This window comes from Zootoca vivipara, chromosome Z2 (assembly GCF_965207765.1).
Source record: "Zootoca vivipara chromosome Z2, rZooViv2.hap1.1, whole genome shotgun sequence".
Classification (NCBI taxonomy): domain Eukaryota; kingdom Metazoa; phylum Chordata; class Lepidosauria; order Squamata; family Lacertidae; genus Zootoca; species Zootoca vivipara.
The window spans coordinates 21,549,025-21,568,440 of NC_142585.1; the positions used below are offsets into that span (position 1 = coordinate 21,549,025).

The 19,416-nt window shown below is 38.9% G+C and overlaps 1 protein-coding gene across 1 annotated transcript in view; it reads left to right on the forward strand.

The window, feature by feature from the left end:
- Nucleotides 1-19,200, forward strand: part of RPS6KA6 (ribosomal protein S6 kinase A6) — a 59,016-nt gene extending 39,816 nt beyond the window's left edge. The window contains exons 10-22 of the mRNA XM_035113870.3: nucleotides 820-890; nucleotides 1,995-2,083; nucleotides 4,072-4,136; nucleotides 6,198-6,300; nucleotides 6,782-6,906; nucleotides 8,541-8,666; nucleotides 10,886-10,975; nucleotides 13,445-13,603; nucleotides 14,165-14,326; nucleotides 14,811-14,887; nucleotides 15,895-16,012; nucleotides 17,166-17,306; nucleotides 17,415-19,200. Coding sequence (XP_034969761.2) covers nucleotides 820-890; nucleotides 1,995-2,083; nucleotides 4,072-4,136; nucleotides 6,198-6,300; nucleotides 6,782-6,906; nucleotides 8,541-8,666; nucleotides 10,886-10,975; nucleotides 13,445-13,603; nucleotides 14,165-14,326; nucleotides 14,811-14,887; nucleotides 15,895-16,012; nucleotides 17,166-17,306; nucleotides 17,415-17,540 — 1,452 coding nt within the window. The 3' untranslated portion in view covers nucleotides 17,541-19,200. The remainder of the gene's footprint in view (nucleotides 1-819; nucleotides 891-1,994; nucleotides 2,084-4,071; nucleotides 4,137-6,197; nucleotides 6,301-6,781; nucleotides 6,907-8,540; nucleotides 8,667-10,885; nucleotides 10,976-13,444; nucleotides 13,604-14,164; nucleotides 14,327-14,810; nucleotides 14,888-15,894; nucleotides 16,013-17,165; nucleotides 17,307-17,414) is intronic.
- The last annotated feature ends 216 nt before the right edge of the window (nucleotides 19,201-19,416 follow it).

Genomic DNA, 19,416 nt, shown 5'->3' on the forward strand with positions numbered 1-19,416 from the left:
TTAAGTAAATTGTAAGGCACAGTAAACCAGAGTTAGAAAGTTCTCGCTCCCCCCTTCAGCTCCGTCACATACCATTTCTTGCTCTTGGGTACATTCCTCTGTTATATTTTGTTTTCTCAGTGGCTGAGCTTAGCAGAATAAATCTTCTTTCCTTGTCTGAAGCATGTCCACGACTTATATCCAATCTTTCTCTTGTCATGGAGCCTGTTTTCGCTCATAGAATCGGCGTCCCGGGAGATCCAGGCTCCCATGGGGGCTTTCCATCCAGTGCCCCCAGCCCCTCCTTCCTTCCGAAGTCAAAGCTGGTGGTGGGCATCTGCGGATGAGACTGCATCTTCCCGTACCCCCTTCAGGAGGCTGCATACTCCCATTTACAGCCTCGTAAATTACCCTGTGGGAACCAGAGAGATGGTTTTTTCAGCCATCTTCTACGGCGATCCAAGCGGAAGTTGACAGTGAAAACCTTAATACATTTTAGCATAACCATTTGATTGAAGAATCTTATATTCCTTTGTGCTTTTTATTGTGGTAATGAACAACTAAAACAAACTCATGGACTGAATTTTAGCCAAGGGCATTTTGTTTTTGTTGGAATATTCAATAAGTATGTCTGTATGTGCCATGGCTGAACAAACTATCAATTGCCAATAGTATTGCTGCATTTTAACTAATGGCCCTCCAAACTCCGTGGGGCAATTTATCATAAATTCCATGTCTAGCTATTTTATTTTCTTGCTGCTTTCCTACCCCCAGTTCAAAATTCCTCCAAATTAAAATTAGATTTTATAAAAGTTTGATCTGAGGTTATTTCTTTCCCAGTTTGAAATGCTTACTGGTACACTACCATTTCAAGGTAAAGATCGAAATGAAACTATGAATATGATCCTCAAGTAAGTATTTTTCTGTTCTCTATCTCAAAATATTTCTATTTCTAAGTATTTCCAACTTAGAAAGTATAATACAAATTATATCTGACTAATACCATACAACAATCTTTAACTTGAATGAAAGAAAATATAGAGTAAAAATACAGTTTTCTTCATGACCTAAATGATTAGAAAATGTATTCTACAAATGAACAAATTACATTTTGGAGATGGCATTTTCTTTAAATTTCAATGGCTTCTATGCTTTAGACCAGGGGTTGTCAACCTGGTCCCTATGGCCCAGTAGTGGGCATTTCAGGATTCTAGGTGGGTGGTAGGGGGTTCTACAGCACAAGCTGAATCCTCCCCCCATTGAGCACTGGTGGGCAGTAAGGAAATGTTACCATCAAGAAAGATGCATTAGTGGGTGGTAGGTATAAAAAGGTTGACTACCCATGCTTTAGAGGGTCTTTGCTTATTAAACTTACAGTCAAACGGTTTAATCTTTAGAATTGGGTTAGTTTGGGGCTTGCCAGCAGCAGAGGCACAATGTTGCAAACCATAGCTTTTGGTTAGTGTTGCAAGAAACTTGCTCTGGCGATGCTGGCAGGTTTTTGTGCAATGGTTAAGATCACTGTGTTCATTCCCCCACCCCGTTTTTTAAAAAGCTTCTGTATAGTATCAGATATATTTCTTGGAAAAGTGATGAACACTTTTACTTGCCAGATTGTATACTAGATTCTTGCCACTCACCAGTCACAGTGAGTGCTTTTGGGACTGGGCATCTGTTCTGGTGACTTGCTCAATGATTTTGGACTACGGAATGGGGAGAAAAGCTTTGCAAAGAACTCTGATTAAATAGTCAGCTCATGAAAGCATAATGGAGTATTGTATTCCCAGCAAATTGTTTGTTTATCTGGAATAGATGAATGATATGCAATTCTGCGTGAGATGCAATATAGAAAGTGGATGACATGAATAGGTAAACCCATTTTAAATGTGCTCTTTTAGGGTAATTGAATTGAACTGCATACTTTCTTGTTGCATTGAAGTGTATTGCACAGATCATAGTCTATGTTTTATTTAATTAATGAGTATACTTTGAATATGAATTCTCTCTTTTTCTAGAGCAAAACTAGGCATGCCACAGTTTCTTAGTACTGAAGCTCAAAGTCTTCTCCGGATGTTGTTTAAAAGGAATCCTTCAAATAGGTTAGGTAAGTTTGTATCGCCTAGATTAGTGTTGGCGAACTTATGGCATGCGTGCCAGAGGGGAAACTCAGAGCCCTCTCTGTGGGCACGTGCGCTGTTGCCCCAGCAAAGGGCTGGTAGAAGGCAAGGGCAGCGTGTCAAGTCCTCAGCTAAACTTGTGTCCGAGTAGAAGTGCCTCAGATGGGGCGCCGGGATGTGTGTGTACAAAATGTAGCCACAAACTCCAGCTTGCAGGGGATCTGATGCGGAACTGGAGGCTCCTTTAAACTTCTCCCTGGAGGGGAGTGCCGCTGCAAACCCCTCAATGGAAAGTGTGATGGAGCCTGCACCTCCCCAGCTGAGCAGCCCCAATCAAGCTCCTGTTCCCATGCAGAGTAGCCCGATTCCACTCCTATATGCCTGCAAGCAGGAGCAGGCTGGGGGGTGCAGGTGGTGGTGACATCCCTTGCTTGCTTGCTTGCCGCCCCAGCCCAGGCTTCCCTCACACTAGAAGTGTGGCACTCAAAATGAAAGTTATACTCTGAACAGAGCATGTTCCGCTTCCGAAAAGGGTTTGAAAACCAGAACACTCATTTCTGGGTTTGAAGTGTTCGGGTTCCAAGCAGTTCGAGAACTAAGCTGTTTAAAAACTGAGGTACCACTGTATTTCTCCATTCCCTCTCTGCATGGATGTGCCAACCTCCCCTTCTAAACTACAACCTCAGTATTCAGGTTAAATTGCTGTGTTGGCACTCTGCGATAAATAAGTGGGTTGTGGGTTGCAGTTTGGGCACTCGGTCTCTAAAAGGTTCGCCATCACTGGCCTATATTGTAAGCAACTAAGGCCTGCTTATTTTAGTTGTTTATCATAGATTCATTCTGTTGAATCTTCGCAAAACCACAGAAGGATATGTCTTAAAGATGCTTTCGAACCAAGCATTTCGTTGAGTGTTAAATATTAAGTTCTGGTCTGTCCTGGCTTATGCAAAGGTTATACTATTTCCCATGGAAAATAGATTTGAAAAAAAGAGGAAATGAGCAAATTGAGTTCAAGTTGTTCTAATGACCTGTTAGAGTGGAAAACTTCAGTAGCATTGCTGGTCTTTCAGTGGAATCAATGGTGTGTCCTCTGCATCTCTTCTTGTTCTTTCTCTGCTGCAGCCTGATGTAATGACTGCTGCCAAATGACAGGACAGGTGGTGGCCTCACATCCATTCTTTTTCGTCTTCTGATACAGCCTGACTCTAATTGCTGCTTGTGTTCAAGTTATAATGAATCATACTCTGCTTCATCAAAATGAGCCGTCATTCAAAATAATGTAGTTTGGGTGGGGAACCTGTGGCCATGCAAATGTTGCTGAACTAAAACTCCTCATCTTTGACCATTGAACTTGCAGGCTTTGGCTGAAGGGAGTTGGTCTACAATAACTTACAGAGGGATAGAGGTTCCTCACCTTGATGTAGTTTATGTAGCTCCTTTGGGATGTATTCTGTTCTGAACTTGTTGTATAAAGCACTAATAAAATACTGTGTTCCCAAAGATAAAATTATAGTAGTCTGCTAATAACTGTGACAGGGGCTTTTTTGTTCTGGGTAGTGATGTATGTGTGGGTACGGTACCTGATGTAAACCATCTTGGTTCTTTTTTCATTTTCATGGTACACCTGAAGGTGAAAAAACTGGTCAATCCTGGAATTTTTATTTCACTTCAAATGCTATAAGTAGATGTGTTCCATATCCTCAGACTTTCTCCTAAATCTGGTTACTAAATATTGGCTGGGATTCAAAGAGTGCCCAAGGTTTGAGGCATATCAACTAAATTGTGTTAAGAGACAACAGTCCACTATTCAAAACTATAACTCAAAACCCTTAGTTTTGAAACTGTATTCCAATATATTTTAGGTAAGGTAGAGAGGTGCTATTTGAGCAACTAAAAGTCAAAGCCTCTTTGGATGCCCCACAAGATTTTTCTTTACGCTGTTTGATTTAGTCCCTTTCATTTCCTTCAATGACAGGAGCTGGTCCTGATGGGGTTGAAGAAATCAAGAGACATCCTTTCTTTTCAACCATTGATTGGAATGTGAGTAGATAAAAGAAGGCTGAAATTTAACACTCCATTTTTGTAATGTTGCCTTTTTAAAAATAAAAATAAAAATGTGGGATATATCAAATTGTTCAAGCAGCCAACCATTGTGTACTTCTAGCATCTATTTAGAAAACCTATTTTCTAAAAAGAAAAAACATTAAGGGAGAATCACATATGAACCGACCCAGACCCTACAGTCATCATGTATCTTTCTTCATGTATCTCCTCCAGGAAAGTGAGTCCTTTCTGTGGGAACTCCCTAGTTGCGTAATGCTTGAGGAGGATCATCTGGTGCCTTTCTTCTATATCTTTAGGCACCAGGCAAAAACACTCCTCTTCTCCCAGGCCTTTGGTTAATTAAACAGTCTATGGCCTTTTAAACTGGACAGAGGCCCATTTAGTCCCCTTTAATGGGATATCCTGACATCACACCTCTTCATCTCAACTCAATGCCTTTTTGCTACGAGGAAGGCAAAACCTCCAAGAGGGCCCAATCTGTTTGCAGGAAAATTCCTTCCTGACTCCAAATACAGCAATTATTAAACCATAGTGGTCCTGAACTCGGGCACAACCAATCTAAATATTCAGGTGTCAAACCAGAGTGAAGACTTATCCACTCTGGTCACCGCTCAATCCCAGCCTCCAGCATGCCCTTGATTTGGCAATTTGAATTTTGAGGATGACGTGTTCTCCTGTGGATCCCCAAACGATCAGCCGCTATGAAGTGGCATCTTGTCCCATGGGGAGTAGAGGGGCAGCTGTGACACACCACAACTGCCACCCACCCTGGCACCAGGTAAGCGGCCATTTCCAACCTTCAGCCCTAAATATCTAAAATTCATTCATTTTCTCATTTCACACTCTAATTTTTATCTTATTAATAAAAGACAGGAATGGCTTTCCTCTAATCGAACATATCAACTTTGCCTCCAATAAGTTCAACAACCATGCCTCTATATTTAACAATAATAATAAAAATTCTGTCATTGTCCACATAAGTCTCTCCGCTGTTATCATATATTGAGATATTATTCCATAGTTCTTTTTTTGTTATGTATCCATTAATTCGCCCCCAGTTCAGTGTCTTCAGGTCCAATTTCCTATTGGGTTTGATGTGGTTTTGCATCCTTATCTAAAAAACATTTCCAAGAAAAGGGCCAGAGGTTTGAAAGCTTTTTCTTTGGAGTTCATTCAAAATTGTACACAGAGAGCATTTCTTTCTCAGCTCTATTGATTACAGATCCCATCTCTCTCCATCCATGACTTCATTCCATTCCTGCAGAAAATCCACCATTTCGCTGTTTCTTTCCTCCAAACACCCTTGTGAAGGGCTTTTCCATTTCACTATCTGTTCCCCCCAACTCTACTATTTCACCCTCTGGTTCTGCCAATCCTTTACCCATATTCTTCTCCAAAGTCTCTGTATCATCTTTGATTCCACTTTTCATTTAATTTCTCTCTGGCTTGCTTTCATTTACCATTAGATCAAACTTTGATCTAATCAATTTTATTTGCTTACCAAACATTTGCTGATGGATACCAACAGTCAGTGGAATGTCCAAAGATATACTTGCTATACTGAATATTTTTTATCTTAAGCAATTCAGTCTCATTGCATTTCCTGTCTACGTATTAAGATCTTCATAGCCTTATATCTTATTAGAATATAACCATTCTCTGTGGAAGTCCTTTTTCCAACTTTACAGGAAGAGAAGAGGAAGTGAGAGTAGAAACCCAATGTTTCACTGGAGCTCACTACAACTCATGCATGTACTGTTAAGCCATGGCTTAGCGTTAATGTGCAAGTCCAGCCATTGTGTACTAGAAGTGAGTCAGGAGAAAGATCATATTTTTCTTGTCTTTTCCCCCCACTCAAGCATGCAGAGAATTGTTTTTTTTTTTTGTAGCCTTTTGGAAGTTCTTCAGATTCACACTAGAGAATCAGGTGAACCCAACTTAAAGAGAAATACCTACTTTACATTTTGATGCTTTAATTTGCATGTGGTGTGTTTGCGCTCATGAGGAAATAATATACTATTGCAATTCCATTTTCAGAAACTATTCAGGAGAGAGATTCTGCCTCCATTTAAACCTGCTTCTGGGAGGCCAGAAGACACATTTTGTTTTGATCCAGAATTCACAGCAAAAACACCAAAAGGTAAATTGGTAAAACAAAGAAACAAAAACAATATAAACTTTTCTCTACCACGCCCATTTACAGTGTAAATTTCATTTAAAATCCAAGCAGTGTTGGAACAGATCTAATTTGCTGAAAAACAATAATCAGCTCACATATAATTATTGTATTGGTCACTTATAGCAAACACTCTATCAATAATATCTTGAGGATATCATTAATTTGCTTCCTTTTAAAAATGCTTTTTGATCCTTTTTTGAAATTAAATCCTCAAGTTAATTGTTTGAAAAACAAATCTGAGAAAGAAGACAAAGTAGCCCTTTATTCCTTCTGCCTTTGTCACAGTTTCTTCCTCTTATAGATCCATTAAATTCTTGTAAATGTAAATGAGCTTAGTATTTATACTTGCCTTTATTTTTCAAAAAGTGAAAAAAAAATCCATAACTGCAGTGGGAAAACACGTATTATGGGCTGTCTAACGTAATGTAAATTTAATCATTAGATTCTCCAGGAGTTCCACCTAGTGCTAATGCACACCAGCTCTTCAAAGGCTTTAGCTTTGTCGCAACTACTGCCATAGAAGACCACAAAATCTCCCCTCTCAACAACATATTGCCAATAGTACAGGTAAAAGGTTGCATTTTCCCACCTTGGGTCCTGTATTCACATTTAACTATTGAAATAGCTACTTCCAGCGGTGTAGTAGTAAGATTTGCAGTAATTGCTTATTAAGCAAATATTGTTTATAAAGGAAAAGGGACCCCTGACCATTAGGTCCAGTCGTGACCGACTCTGGGGTTACGGTGCTCATCTCGCATTATTGGCCGAGGGAGCCGGCGTACAGCTTCCAGGTCATGTGGCCAACATGACAAAGCCGCTTCTGGCGAACCAGAGCAGCACATGGAAACGCCGTTTACCTTCCCGCTTGGAGTGGTACCTATTTATCTACTCGCACTTTGACGTGCTTTCGAACTGCTAGGTTGGCAGGAGCTGGGACCGAACAACGGTATATTGTTTATACAGGATGCATATTTTCTATTTTCTGAATATTAATCCTCTAGCACAGCAATAGAAGACCTCTGTCTCACAGATCTAATTGGCCTGCGAGGCAGTTTTCTCCAAGCCACACCCATCTGTATTGCACCGAACATCATATGTAGCATCATATGGGTTGTCATATGTAATATCAGGAGTGGGGCAGGCAAATACATGGCTGGAATACATGACTGGAATCAGCTGCATTGGGAACTTGCTAGTAAGCTGGTAGGGCTTTTCTCTGAGCCAATCAGCTAACGTGTGCTGAAATCTAGTGACTTTTGAAGGTGTGCTGAGAACAAGCTTTTAAAAGAACTTCTTCTCAGTGTTTATCCGCCGATGAGTGCTGAAAGGGAACTCCTCTGAGGTCCATTTACAAGCATAGTAGGAATTCAAAACGTGCCCGAAAACAATGTTTTTTCCTCTGCCGATCTGCAGAGGGAAAATGTCATTTTTTCCAGGTGTAGAGCGGCAAAGGGAAAATGTCCACCTGCTGGCATGGTTTGAATACATACCACACTTGCAAACAGACTTTAAAGGTGTTTCCTAATTTAGCACTCAGAGAGAACTCACTTGAGTCATGACCTGATGTCAGGTGATTGACAAGTGGGCAGCTCCACCCATCTTCCAAAGCTGGCCCTTGAGGACGGTGGAGGGATTTTAGAATCCAGCCTGCCAACTGGATCTAGTTCCCCACCCTTGCTGTAGCAGGTTCATAAATAAACATAGAGGATGAAACTTGTCAAATCTCAAAATTCTAGCTAGTACACACATTTTCCCAGCTGACGATTGTTTTTTTTTGGAGGTTCAGGGAGCGGGGAACATGTCTTATGTAGGATATCTTATTCACATCTTACATAAGGCAATTAACATTTAGGTGCAGATCATCAGGCTTCCAAAGCCCTATCCAATCCAAATATCTATTATACTAGCTATTGGCCATGACAAATCTGAATCGAGAATAAATGTCTCCCTTACAGTTCATGGCTACATTTTCTTGTCCTTAGGGTCCTGTTTGAGGCAGACAAAACTATCAGTAGTTATGTTTGGCCAATAAATTATGATCTTGTTTCCCAGCTCTGTGTCTTTATTGTACCACTTTCGGCACACTGCAGAAGCATCTAGTACATTTTACATATGTTTGGGAACTGAATCATTTACTGAAGTTTATGAAATGATTGTTAATAATTGTGTATAGCTTTAAATGACAGTTTGTTTGCTTTTAGCAACTTCGTGGGAACAGTGCACTATTCACAGATGCTTATGAACTTAAGGAGGACATTGGTGTTGGCTCATATTCAGTGTGTAAGCGCTGCATCCACATGGCTTCAAGCATGGAGTTTGCTGTGAAGGTATATATGGAGTTCCTTTCTCCATAGTTGGTACTGGTAAATGTATTAATAGATCTTAGATCTCTTTCCTCTAACCCTATTTAACAATTTTTTGCAAAATACAAAAATGTGTATTTTTAAAACAAAGACCTGTCACTCTAATGTTTATAAAGCAGCCTGTTATTAAAACATTATTCAACTGTAAGCTTTACAATAAATACTCAGTATGCTTGCTTACGTATAGTTACCTTCATGTACCCGAGGGAGTATCCTGCAACTTAGGAATACATTTGTAATGCCCTATTGGAGTTGCTTAGGACACTTAAAAAGATTTAGCCTCTTTGATGCCACAATACTCTTTATCTTCTATAAAGAAATGGTCTATAAAGCCCTTAATGGCTTGTGGCCAGTTTCCTTGGAGGATTGCCTTCCGCCATATGTACTCTCTGGACAGCTTCTGTCTGTAGAACTTGCGCTTTTTACAAATGCTATATGTTTCACATTACCTAGGTGTCAATCTTCTAGTTCGGTCACACCTGTGTTTCGAAACACCCTGCCTATTGATGCTAGGCAAATGGCCTTACTGTATTGTTTTAGACACCTGCTGAAAATCTTTTTCTTTCAGCATGCCAACCCAGACATATAATTTAGCGTTGTACATTCTGTTTTTATGCTTTGCTGATCTCAACTGTGTTTATTAATAATAAAATAACAATGTACACTGCTTGGCTTAGATTTTACTGATTAAGCATTCCATACATATTTCAAAATAAAGCAGAAGTCAAATAAAAATATTTTTGAAACTGATAATCAACTGAGCACTTGGGGATAAAGCTGATTATAAACTGAAACAAGTAAATATTTCAGTCATTTGTGGTCCTCCAGTCAGAAGACCTACATTGGCCAAATGGTGATCAGATCCTCACTGCTATTGCTGTACTTGTTTCTCAGAGCATCATAACATATAGGCTAAAGAGGAACCTTGAGTGCATGAGTTGTGAACACCAACTGATGTATGGTCAATAGTAGATAAGCATTGCAGTAGTGTGCAATGCTACACCCCCCCCCATGCTTATAAATCATAAGAGGCTAGAAAGTGAACATAACATCCTCTTCCTTTAAGACATGACAACACATGGATAATCTCTTCCTATCCTGTTTGATATAAATGGTATAAATGGCAGAAGTTGTCACTGTGTCCTTCCCCTTTAACACAATTGCTCTGTACTGTCAAGAGAAAAGAACTTCCTTCAAGGCATTTCAAAGAAAAGGCCTTTATAGATTCATACGTTCTTATATTAATGGTAGCCCATTGTCAGAAAAGCAACTAAAAAGCCAAATGCAAGGTGCCCTGTGGGTTTGTTAATTCTCCACCAAGTTCATTACTTTATCTCCAGTTCCTTTATTTTAAAACAGGTGATTCATCCCCTCAAATTTTTGGAAGGCCTGCTGTCAAAATTTATGCAATTTTTAAAAATACTACTTATCTTCTTGGGATTGAAAGTTGTGTGGGGAAAAGACTTTGCAGAGGAATTAAAAACAAACCAATTGAATAAAATAAAATATGGGCATCCAAGCTTTTAATATATGTTTCAGTTGGCATTGGGGGGGGGCCTCTCAAGCTAGCTCACAGGTCACCTGTGAAATTGGTTCACAATACAAACGGGGTGGGGAAATACAATGTGTGCTGGAGGAATTTTCATAAAGATTCCCATATTGGCACCTCATATGTAACCGCCCAGCAGCGAAAACATTGTGCAACATAGTCTTTAAATAAATAATATTATCACTGAACAAAAAAATTGAGAGGAATCATTTTCTCTGTGTTTATGTGGTATTATTCTGAAACCCCTCTAAAACTGGGATTATTTTATGCTGGTTGCAGAGCTCCCAAAACTGGAAAGATGTTACTCATTTTAGTAGCTGTTACATGAGCTAAGAGTAGTACAGGGAACATCCAGCCTGGATTCCTTCTCTTAAGCAAGCCAATCATTTGTATTCCAACTCAATATAATTTTATTTGGAAAAGCATACTATTTACATGGTCTTAACTGGACTGTACTCCTTGAAATAACCTCTCTTAGAGGTAGAGCACTTGCTCAGATGTATGCCTACAAACACTATGTTTATTGTGGTTTACAGGTTTTTAAAGTTGTTTATATATTATTGTTACTATATAACTGTTTTCATTTAAATGTGTAACATTTGTGTAACATCTGCATGCCATTTAATCTTTCCAGATAATTGACAAAAGTAAAAGAGATCCCTCTGAAGAAATTGAGATTCTAATGCGCTATGGACAGCATCCTAACATTATTACTTTAAAAGATGTATGTATTCTAATTGATTTCTGAAAAAGCATACTGTCTGTAAACATGGATTTAGTTAAACAAGTTCTTGCTGTTCTTCACTAGAATATAGAAATTTCAACCTCTTTAATAATTTTCAGGAAAATATTTCATTGTGCCTCATTAAAAGGCCATTACCATAATTGAATGTAATGCAATGTGACCATTGCTGTAGACAAGACTGTGCCTGTTTTCTAAACCCCACAGACATAGAGGTCCACACATATATCTGTGCACCTTCCTGCATAAGAAATGATGTAATCTCTGCGGGAATTGGTAGTATGTTAGCGTTGCCTGGAATTCATTTGCACATAGTTTCATTTTGTTTATTGACTCACACAGATAGTGAAATGAAACACCAGTGTGGCCTTAGTAAATGTGCATTTGAATCTGCTAGAACTAGGGATGGATAATATTTTTGGTTCTAGGAGACAGATTCTTACCAGGCCCCTCTGGGCCTTATTTGACAGGTGAGCACCTGCCAATCACCTGGTGTCATAGACAATCTGATTTCCTAGATCCATTTCAGTCAGAATTTTGACACAGAAATTCCTTAGGTCACCTTGCATGATGACATCTTTCAGAAGAGAGACAGCGGAAATTTGTCCTTGTTAATTCTCCTCAGCCTCTTAGTGGCTTTAGATATCATCAACCATGATACCCTTTTGGAGCGGCTGTTGAAATTAGGGCTGGGTAGCACCACTTTGCAGTGGTTTTGGTCCTACTTGGATGGTCATTTCCAGAGGGTGATGCTTGGGGAGTGCTCTTCACTCCTCTGGAGCCTGTAATGGGGGGGGTTTCCTCAGGGTTCAATCCCCCCCAATGCTTTTTAACATCCACATGAAACTGCTGAGTAGGATCATCCAGAATTTTGGAGTACATTGTCAGCAATATGCTCACTGGGCAAGGCAGTTTGAGCATATAACATCCATCTTGGACCAACTAAACTGGCTATCAGTAAGTTTCCAGGCCCAATTCTATGTGCTGGTTTTGACCTATAAAGTCTCTGGACTGCAATACCTCAAATACCACCTCTCCACATAGGAACCAACACAGACCCTGCAATCATATGAGGCCCCCCTTCCTGTGCTGCCTCTGAAAGAGGTCTGAAGGGCAGCAACCTGAGAAGGGGACCTTTTGTGCAGTGGCTCCCTGCTTCTGTAGTGCTCTCCCCAGGGAGGCTCACCTAGTGCCTTCGTTGCATATCTTTAGGTGCCAGGCAAAAATATTTCTCTGCTCCTATGACTTTGCCTAATTAAAACACCTATGACCTTTTAAACAGTGTATGAGGAGATTGTTTGTTATTATGTTATGAATTTTTTGTGGTTTTTGTATACCACCCTCTGAACTTCAGATGATGGGTGAATAAAATTGAATAAATAATAATAATGAAAGGTGGACAGAAATGCCCATCTGTCAAAATCCCTCGTGCAGCTTTGCATGTCATCCTTCACTTCTCCTTCAAACCACTGTTGAAGTTTTAAAAGAGAAACACACAAAGACTTGCAAAGCTAAATACTCTAGCAGTCTATCTTAAAGCTGCAAAGCACCCTTTGCAGTAGTTACCACCTCCTTTAAATGATGGGGTGGGTGCTCCAAAGTGTGCCAAGTACTTTAAAACAGGATCCACTGTTTATGTGCCTTTCTTTTTCTCTTTCACATCAATAAACTGGGAGGAGAGAAAGAAAGTTCTCTTGCACCCTGCCTTTGCTTGCAAAATGCTGCCTGAAAGTTTGGCACACGATTTGGTATTTGGAAGCAGAGGAGCCTTGCAAAAGCCTTTGCAAGTGTCCCCTTTCCCTTTTAATTCCCCTAGTCTTGTGCTGATCTTTTATCTCTGCTCATCTGGTGCTGAGTGGAGATTAAATCCTGCTGCCTGGGCTGCATGATCCTGTTTCCTGCCAGGGAAAGGGATGCCCTTCCTATACTGGAATTTGACTCTGTAATTCAGATTTTTTTTGGGTCATTTTACTCAGAGTTGATACATTGAAATTAATACAAATAAATTGGAGTCCTTGGAGAGTTGAGAAAATCAAATGAAAAGATTCCAAGAGCTCTGGCCAGGTAAAGGAATAATTTTTAGAAAGTTTTAAGTTGATAATAATAAGACAAATTCCAGTAGCAATCCAGTTTTTAGAAATCCAGGACAAGGCCCTGTTTCGGTTTATTCTTCATCAGCTCTAGTTTCATAGTTTCAAGGTCAAAGCGTACCAATCATGTACCATTCAAAGCGTACATGAATGGTACGCTTTGACCTTGAAACTATGAAACTAGAGCTGATGAAACATTGAAATTAATACGCATGACTCTGTTAGGTGTATGAACTTCAGTAGGTTTATGCTGTTAAACTTACAGTAGTTGAATATATTATATGACTTTGATTCACACTTTTCTCAAGTAATCAGATGCCTGGGAATATTTACATTACTCATATGCATTTAATTTCCGCAGGTGTATGATGATGGTAAATATATCTACCTTGTCACAGAATTAATGAAGGGAGGTGAACTACTGGATCGTATACTCAGACAAAAGTATTTCTCAGAACGGGAAGCAAGTGCTGTATTGTTTACGATCACTAAAACAGTTGACTACCTTCATTGTCAAGGAGTAAGTTATGTCTATTTTTGTTATTGTATAGTAATTACATTTGTATATATTCTAATATGTTGTTAATATTGTGGAGTAACTTTAAACTAAGCAGTACTCCACATACCGGTAGTAAACAGGACTGTAGGATATTGTGTTCAAGAGTTTGATTAGGTAAGCAATAAGGTCAAAGTAAATTTACAATAGTCATTTATTCTGAAATCTGTTCGCTAGTGACTAAAATCTGGGTCTGCTTTCATGATGGAAAAGCAAGCATCGGTTCTTAAAAAAAATTAATGAAAGCATGCTTACTCAAAAATAAGTTTCATCAATCTCAAAAAGGTTTATTCCTTATCCCCTCTTCTTAAGATTGCAGTCTAAATCAGCAGCCTGGTTAAGTTGCATTTATGCTATGAATAGTATCTAATTAAATCACCCATATTGGGCCCACATGCGTGTTGTATTGATTCTGCGTCTAAGTATTTGTCTCTTTCTTTTAAAAAATTGAAAAAGCTCCAAATTACGGTATCATTTCCTGCTTTTTTCAGTTTTCAGTTTAACATTTGTTTGTGTATTTTTAAGGTGGTGCATCGAGACCTTAAACCCAGTAACATTTTATATATGGACGATTCTAATAATGCTGACTCCATCAGGATCTGTGATTTTGGTTTTGCAAAACAACTTCGGGGGGAGAATGGGCTTCTCTTAACCCCCTGCTACACTGCCAACTTTGTAGCGCCAGAGGTATGCTGCTGAATTTATTGTATATTATTTGCACATGCTCTTGTGACATCTCAAGAAAGTAGTTACATTATCTAAAAAAAATTTCTTCCAGTAGCACCTTAGAGACCAACTAGGTTTGTCATTGGTATGAGCTTTCTATTTGCCTTGTATCTTCTAATTGCAAATGGTTAATTGTTTTGTTACTTTTTTATCAAATTGTTTACTTATCACATTTGTAGAGAGCTGTTCTCATAGCTCAAGGCAGTTAGCAAAGCTTTGCAAAATAAATATGTTACGAATACGTTTTAACAATGTTAAAGCACATGCATAGAAACTGATTTTCAATATTACCTGTTGTCATCTTTAACCAGAACCTTTCTGAAATCATAGCTACTGTGACTAGCATATTTTTGAGAATTTCTTTTAAGCTGTTAGTTGGGACTTTCAAATTATAGTCATTTCATGGCAGAAAAATCAAACTGTTTATTCTTCTCTATTTCATTAGGTTCTCATGAGACAGGGATATGATGCTGCTTGTGATATCTGGAGCTTGGGTGTCCTTCTTTATACAATGTTGGCTGGGTAAGAAGTGTTTTTAATTTAATCATTGTACTGAATGTTTTATTATTATTATTTTATTACATTTATATCCCACCTTTTCTCCTAGGATCTCAAGGTGTTGTACTGTCACGGACTGGCTGTATGCAGGAAGAGTGGTGGGAGGCACAAGCTGGGGATCCTCCAGGGGAAGAAGGCTCAGAGCCATGGGATGGGTGGCACAACAACTATAAGTAGTAGAAGAGGGAGCAGTAGAAGAGGAGGTTTCAGAAGCTGAGGAGCTAACAGGGTTTAGTGAGCTGGAAGAGGCTGTGGCAGAGAGCAGTCCAGAAGCAGAAGCCTAGGCTGGTGAGGAGGAGGACCAAGAGGCAGAGTGGAAACAGGCTGCTAAAGAAGCCAATATGTCTCCTGCTGCTGCTGTGACCATCTCCCCTCCTCCCTGATCTCTCAGAACATGAAGAAGGATGAATAGGGCAGAGCAAAGAGAGACAAAATGAAGGAGCTTCAGGTTGCTGGGGAAGGACCCAAGGGAGGAGGAACCTTAGGAAGCAGTGGAAGGTGGGCACCTTCAGTCCTTGCAACAGCCTCATCGGGGCAAGACCTACTGGGAAGAGTTGCTGTGACCACTAGGTCTGCACTGTTTTGTTTCTTTGAATAAAGAGTTAACTTCACAGACACCTTTTAAGTTTTTGCGGACTTGCTCCCAACCCCCGCCTTGACACCTACATACTTCTCCATCTCTCTGTTTTACCATCACAACAAGCCGGTGAGGTATGTTGAGAGATAGTGACTGTCCCAAGATCATGCAGTGAGCTTTATCTCTAAGTGGTCTCCCAGGTCCTAGTCCAGCACACTAACCACTATACCACACTGGTTTGTTTATGTGGCTGTAGCTATTTCTCTATAGTCTAGCACAGGTGAAACAAGTGGCGTCCTACATGAAATTCGATACCTCATAGTCAATAGGCTTCAGTGGTGTCAGTTAAAATTATTGTATTATTCTAATCTTGTTCTTTTGTATTGGAACCCAGGTATACTCCTTTTGCCAATGGTCCCAATGATACCCCTGAGGAAATCCTGTTACGAATAGGCAGTGGGAATTTTTCTTTAAGTGGAGGCAACTGGGACACTGTTTCAGACGCAGCAAAGGTGTAAATGTATTTTATCTTATGATTTATAAAATACAGGTAACTGTGTGAAACATCAGAATAACATTTTTGGCTAGGATCAATAATTCAAACTACGACATCAACAACAAACTTACCTTTAAGGCCTTTCTCTGTAAACATTTGAAAGGTAATTTTGTCTTGAAGCAGAACTGAAAGCATCACTTTGGCCTCTGTCACTTTTGGCTCCTAAGGTATTTATCAGAGGTAGAAAAAGCAACCTTTTTGTTATTTACAAAACTCAGGCCCAAGCTGCTGTTGTAGAATTTGTGTTGCATGAACTTTAATTATTTAAAAACTCATTAAATTTCTATATATATGGATAGATAGTATGTAAATTATGAGCCCATTTATTTTGACATTCAATTATCTTGTTTTCCTATGGCATTTGATGTCTGAGACTTTTACTGTGCCTCATCTCCGAAATCAGAAGTTCATGTTTAGCTTAGATTTATATGTAAGCAGTGGAATTTTAAAACTATGAAAGGTCACATTTAAAAGTATAGGGTGACATTAAACTAAATCAAACTTGGAATAGACCTATTAAAATAAATGGACATAAGTCAATTGACGTCGGTGGTTCCACTCAGTGTATGACTAACATTTGATGTTACCCATAGGATAGAATAAATGCTAACAGTATATATATTAATCACATATAGCACCTTTGATCAATAATTATTTAAAAGATGATAACGTATAATTTACTACTTCTGAAACTATTCTACTGAATTTACAAAATGCAATTGAGACTTTTAATAGAGCCCATAGAACGTTCTCTGTAAGAGATGGAAATATTACATCTGCAACATGCTTAAGTGGGTTATGAGTGCTGGCCAAAAGCAACATAAAGCAACATGGGACTGCTTTATACAAAATTAAAATTTAGAACATGTTCTATTGCTTTTTTGGAATTTACTGTATGTTTAAATCTCTGAGGAAAATTCAGGGACTCATGTGGGCTCTGATGCGCACATGGTGCTCTTTTTCATTTGGGCTTCTCTCTTCGTATGAGTGTTAACTGCTTCAGAAGAAAGATCACTTGAATGTTTTATATGATTGATAAGACCAAAAGGATCCAATCTTTCACTGCTTATATTTGGTTATAACAGTTGTATCTGTCCAATTTGCTTTAGGATTTGCTATCTCATATGCTGCATGTAGATCCACATCAGCGATATACTGCAGAGCAAGTACTTAAGCATTCGTGGATAGCATGTAGGGACCAGCTGCCACATTACCAGCTAAACAGGCAAGATGCACCTCATCTAGTAAAGGTAAAACTGAAACTAATTAATCTGTTGTTACCTGTGGGAGATTGGGGTTTTGTTTTTGTTATTCTTCATCAGGATATCATGATCTATTTTAATTTCATTATCTTTTAGGGTGCCATGGCTGCCACCTATTCTGCACTGAATAACAAGACATTTCAGCCTGTGTTGGAGCCTGTTGCAGCTTCAAGCTTAGCTCAACGACGGAGCATGAAAAAGCTAACATCAACCGACTTATAGTTCCACCGGGGCACTTAACCAAAGTGGAGCAAGAGAAAAAAATTCAATAAGTGGCTCTGTATCTGTATCTGCCTGGCCTGTGATTTAAAAGGCATATACAAGTTCCTCCTACACTACTTGAATTCTGTTGAAGAAAGAGAAGATATCCACAGGTTCATTGGGATTCACCACACATTTTGCAGGAAGTGTCAGTGATTCATTGAAACAAAGCATCAGGGTACATCATAATGATCATGAGGAGTTTTCTGTACACGGTCCTTTTCAAAGATCTGTTGCATTATGTTAATACTTTTAAATACTGTATAGTTTTTCCCAGTTTATAAATAAATGGTTTAGGGGACCATCAATACTGCTCAAGTTGTAAATTTAAAATTGAAAGAAAATAGTCAGTGTTTTAGTATTTTTGCTATCTGGCCCTATTGTAAAATAACGAAACAAAATCAAACTTATGTGCTCTAGTTTTGTAAATTGGTCACTTTACCAATGGACTCCATTCACTTAACTCATTGGTACAGCAAGATAAGGATAACTGAAAAGGATGTGCCGGTGCAAAACTCATGTATGCTAAAATTGAAGCCCCAAATCTGCCTGGTAACAGGCAACTGAAGAAAATGTACAAAGGGAATCAGCCATGAACCTGCATTTCATCGTAGTGTGAAAGCCATCACTAGAACTGTAGGATTGGTCAGCCCAGGAGTGCTTTTGTGTAAGACTGCTGTGAGGTGTTGGTGGTTAGAATGATAAACCCTACAATATTTTTAACATACATATGACATCTCCATCCTCGGAGGCTTTGAAGAAAAGGGTGAGTAGGCATCTTGGGTATGCTTTAGGTATAGAATAAGACAATTAGGAATAGAATATCTAGGACTGTGAGGTGATCTAGATGAGCCCCCCTCCAACAATATTATCATTCTGTGATAAGGGATTAGGTATGTTCCATTGTCAGTACTGTATACATTTGCAAAACATGGGCTGTGCCCTTTCATTTACTGTAGAAGGGCTGATAATTGTTTCTGCACTGAGGTTTTGAATACAAGCCCTGTAGAGCAAGAACCTATAGAATTGCCATTATTACTCTTGACAGGCAATTGAAGCTACCTTGATAGTCCACTGTGTTCTCTTCTTGTTGCCTTCCCTTTCCACCATTTCACCATGAATTATAAGATGCTGACTTTTTTATTTAAAAAAAACATATTCATATTTCATAATTTTTTTTAATTTATTCATACTTTCTATAGGAATTTAGTACATAATTTCTTTTTCCAGACCCTTTATAAACAATTCAAAGATGAATATCCATTTTAAGCCCTTCAAAGTCCTGGATCAGATCTAAGTTTTGAAATGTGTTCTAAATATTTTTTAAATCTGTTCTGGAGAATTTGTCTCAATGGAGAAAGTAGAGAAAAGTCTGCAATTTCTAGTTGTTGTGGCCATAACCAATCCTAAGCATAAGGTCAGCAGCTGAACGTTAGCCCACATTGGATTTGCAAACTGGTGTATGTTACCCCGAAGATGTGAATTTTAAAAGAAGTACATTTCAGTAAGCCTTAGCCTAGACTGTATCTCACAATATTTGGCCACAGAATATGCTTCTGAGATGTTGCAAGATGAGATCAGATGGAACCTTCCCCCAATAAAAACCCTCATGTTGATAATATATGATCACCTTTTTTTATTGTGAGTTCTTGGAATAACCACTAATGCAGTCAGGGAAAATAAACTCCATTCCATGTGACTAAATATGAAGAACTTAACTAGTTTTTAGCTATTTAACATATTGTTAAATATGCTGGGAGATCATATCATTTTTGTTGATGCTTCCGTTGGGAATAACAGAGCAGCTGGAGCTGAACACCTGAAATAGAATGCAGTT